Genomic DNA, 4319 nt, shown 5'->3' on the forward strand with positions numbered 1-4319 from the left:
ACCTTGGATTTATTAGGGGGCAAAATACCTGGAATACCCTGAAGTGGCAACGCGTGACCGCAGGGCGGGGTGCGGGGTAATCCCCAGGATAATAGCCAGCTAGGTAATGAGTTCGCCAGGTGACAGCAAGTGTCAAATAAATTTGTCAACTTTTATAATGCAACAAGAATGTCAAAAGTCGCTTTTGATTATTTTCGCGGAAGGAAAAATTCTTCTGGAATATTCTGTACCTGCAATTGAGAGTTTATTCACTTCTTCTTGGAATTTCGTTGGTTTTTGGAATTAATTACTGGTTGTCGTTAGTTGGAGAAGAAACATTCGATGAATGCACGTATCGGCGAAATAGTTTAAAATACTTTTTATTTCGAAATTTATTTTTAAAAATAATATGCAATACCGAATAATTAATTATTCACATTTATTCGGGGAGTTAATATTTTCGTCTTTAATATTTTGGAGTCGGCTACTAGCGATTGACCACCTGGAAGAAATCGACCAGGATCTATGACTATACTCCTGAGTATTAATCTCTTCTATTAAATTCAAAAATGCCATCGAAAAATCCATGAGTTTTCCAGCAGTTCCTCCTCGCAATATCTGGAAGTTTTTCCCTGAGAAATTTCAATTCCTCAACTTTATTATTATCATAAGTAAGCAGCGTTAAATAATTTAATTAGATATTTAAAGAAATATTTGTTTCGATCCATCGTTTGAGAATTTGAAATGAAATTGAGGGAATAATTGCGCATTACAAAGTTGAGTCAGAAAATTAATTACCTGCAGGCATCAACAACTGTTTGATTCGCACTCTCTGCTGAGTGATTGAGGCGAGGATTCTCCTTACAATCAGCCTCTGCGTGTCCATCGTCATGGGTCTCAACCGTGATACAAAACGTAAAAGATACTCCAGCATATATCGATTCCACGGCTCCAACTTCTGAAGGCACTGCTTCGGCCTTGAACCACGTATTACAATTTGACTTAAACTGTCGACATCTAAGACAGGCCTCTTCAGGGTCTCCAACCATTCGAATAAAAGTCCAGTGAGAACTTCGAGATCAGTTTCTAATTCTAGATGCTGCCATGTGGAAGTTCTGTTGTTCAAATCCACCTGTCAAAATTCGACAATTCATCTCCAATTAAATAAAACAATTATTTCGTTTATAATACTCACTTTATATTTGTGAATAAATTTTTTTTTCTGATCGACCAATTCATTATGATCACAGATAATTGCGGCTATCACCTCCTCAATATCGATATAATCGAATTTTTCTTTCTCCGCGGCAAATTTTAAGTCCATCTGTGATTGAATTTCCTTGTAGCAGTCGTTCTCGCAGAGTTCTTGTCCTCGAATACCATCCCCAAGTACCTCATCCACGTAATTATCATCAAGTACTACAAATTATTGAATTATCAATTGCATATATCGCGAGGTCGTCCATCAATATCAATTCTCGTTGAGCAGATAATCTTACTTGGATAACTTGGTGAACATGAGGGTGAGTCCGGCGATGGGCAGAAAACATCATCAAGCCTTTTAATGTCCTCAACAGTATCACGAGAGGACAAACTGTCATCCGCAATCTTCGAAGTGCCTGGAGATAGATTCATTCGGAAAGTTAATAAATAATTAATAATAATAATCAATAATGAGAAAATAAAACTGCACATAAATGCATCAATTTATTGCGAAGAAATTTTGATTCCTGCAGAGAAGGTATTTTTTATAATCAATTGTTAGGTACCCACTGGAGTAAAATGAAGCTTCAGAAAGGCATTCAGCCCATGATAACGAATGTCTTATATCATTCTCCCTCCCCTGCAGGCTCTCCAAAGCATTCGATATGAATTTATTGGTAAAAGGTGTCTCAGCAATTCTGAATTCAATTTCCGCTGGTGAATTGTCCTCCTGACAATCACAAAGTTGTAGAATCCTCTCGCAAATGACGAAGACTATTTTGGGTATGTGTTTGAATGTGCGTTGCTCGTATCCATGCAGGGCATTAGCCTGTTTCTTCAAGTAAGTCTGCAAACTATTCAGTCTACCACCTAGGCTACCAATCCGCCCAGGATACACAATCATTTGTGGAAGAATAAAGTGCTCGAAGTCCTGGATACATTTAATTTGTCCACGTGTTTGAATAGCACCGGGACGTTTTATGCGAACAAATCGAATGACATCGCTAGCACGAACCCGTAGACTATAGATAAGATAGCACGCGGTGAGAACACCTGTTCTACCGAGACCTGTCAGCAGAAAATTGTTAAATTGATTTTTTTCACTTGAGAGGATAATTTTCCATTAATAATCACTCCAGAAGAATACGCGATGAGGCTCTACCCGAGGCAGACTGATATTTAATTATAATTTTTTTAAACTGATGACTCGATTTTTTATTTGTTCAGTAATTCACGGATTATACAACGATTTTTTTATGTTGTTGGAATATCAATAATCCATTGAATTATTGATGAAAAAAAAAAATGAAAAAAAATGTGAAGAATATGAAAATGGGAAATTATATATTACATTGATTTAATGTTCAATATATTCACGTCAACGGCAGATTTACATAAGCGGCCGTGAAAGGCGGAGAAAATATAAGAATGGATCGATGGGAGTTTGATAAACTGATAATCGAAGGTCATGGGTTGATTTGATGGGCATGTTCATGGCACGTAGTGAACAGGGCTAAACGTAAAAATAGAAAATAGATGTCATCGCCGACAGAATTGAATGAATTATTGAAATAAGCGTATGCAACACCTTAGGGTAAAACAACTATAACTACGGCCATTGAACAATAGTTTTACATTGAAATTTTGCTCTGAGCTTTCAAGCTCATAGCGAAAATCTAAAGGCATGCCTGAGCTTCACCAAATTTTCTACCAAAAATATATTTTTAATATATTCACTCGTTAATTAAAATTAAGTGATTAATTTTGTTATTTCTGTCGATTCAAACTATTTCCATCGTATTTACACGGTAATTCAGGAATAAATACTAAATAGTACTGAGTACTGCTAGATCACTAGTATAATGCTATATCTGGAAAAAACGACCTTAACTAGGTCTGGTAAATGAATGAGGGAAATATCTACCCTTGTCTCAGGTGCATAACTACTGTAATGAACATTGAGAAAACGAGAGCAATTTGGATTGATTATCAACACCATTATCTGTATGACATAGAGTATGTAATAAATTCCGGTGTAAACTTCCAACTCCGACACAATTCGTGAATTACGATTTCATGTTCAACAATTAAACGATAATAAACATTTATTTTACGTTATCGCAGTTCTATTAAGGCTATCTCCTTTTTTTGTTGTCTTTTAGCAATTTTTTAAATAATTGAAAAATCATTGAATGGGGTATTACATCATTACGAAATTATTTACCTGCATGACAGTGAATTGCCACTCTACCTTCCTGCACTCCAAATGCCACAACTTTTACCATATCCAGTAATTTACTCATCGTTGCCTCGTCGTAGTCCTTCCATGCAAAATTGTAATAATAGACTGTAAACGAAAGTAACGATACAATTTCGAGGGTAACTGTCAGAAAATTGCGTGTAATGTATGGTCTACGCCGAGGAAAGGAGAGAGGCTAGCCATTTCACGGGAAATGTAATTTCAGCGTTTATTTTAGGGGTACATTTGAGTTTTGACTGCATTGCATGTTACCATGAACTTGTTCGATCGGGTGCGATGGTATTGCGGAGGCCAAATAGAAGGAATAGCTTTATCCTTATCGAACCCACAAATTTCAACAAGGACGGAATTTGACCTTGGAAAATCGTCCGTTTTCCGGTGTCGAAACTTTCCGAATTTATAGGGCTAATGAATTAGATAAATTAGGTGATTGTGCTCACGCGAAAAAAATTCAGTCTACGGAGATATTTTATCACTGCGATCAAACAAAATTCACCGGAATTCATGTCTATGTGTAAATAAAATGTATGAGTTATTTACAATAGTAAATAATTCATATATTTGAATTGGGGTATTAACTTTTCCTATTAACTTACTTCCGTGTTTCATAAATTCTGAAGGATCATAGGTAAATCCACTGGGTCCCAATGGTCCCCCGCAACTACTGTGTTCCCCAGGTGTCTGCAAATTTATTACCGTTTTTATACTCCATTCTTGGAACTGTCCAATAACATTATTTTTTAGAAGTTGAGCCGTACTGGGACGCGCCATCGTCAAAACGTCGTCTGTCACCCTAGAAAAAGTTTAATGAAATTCTCCTTTGATGTCGGTTATTATGCCGTACCCTACCACCCCCGTCCTATCGCCCTCCCACCCT

General features: G+C 36.7%; 1 protein-coding gene across 1 annotated transcript; it reads right to left on the reverse strand.

Moving 5' to 3' along the window:
* Positions 1-402: 402 nt before the first annotated feature.
* On the reverse strand, positions 403-4235 carry LOC105262911 (protein tyrosine phosphatase domain-containing protein 1; the record flags this gene model as incomplete). Its single annotated transcript, XM_011298792.1, is given in 7 exon segments — positions 403-611; positions 778-1111; positions 1175-1398; positions 1479-1598; positions 1753-2250; positions 3407-3529; positions 4039-4235. Coding segments are annotated over 7 exon segments (1699 nt in total), but the record flags the coding sequence as incomplete, so codon positions are not given.
* Between the last annotated feature and the right edge of the window lie 84 nt (positions 4236-4319).

The sequence above is a fragment of the Fopius arisanus genome, unplaced genomic scaffold (assembly GCF_000806365.1).
Source record: "Fopius arisanus strain USDA-PBARC FA_bdor unplaced genomic scaffold, ASM80636v1 scaffold00011, whole genome shotgun sequence".
NCBI classification, from domain to species: domain Eukaryota; kingdom Metazoa; phylum Arthropoda; class Insecta; order Hymenoptera; family Braconidae; genus Fopius; species Fopius arisanus.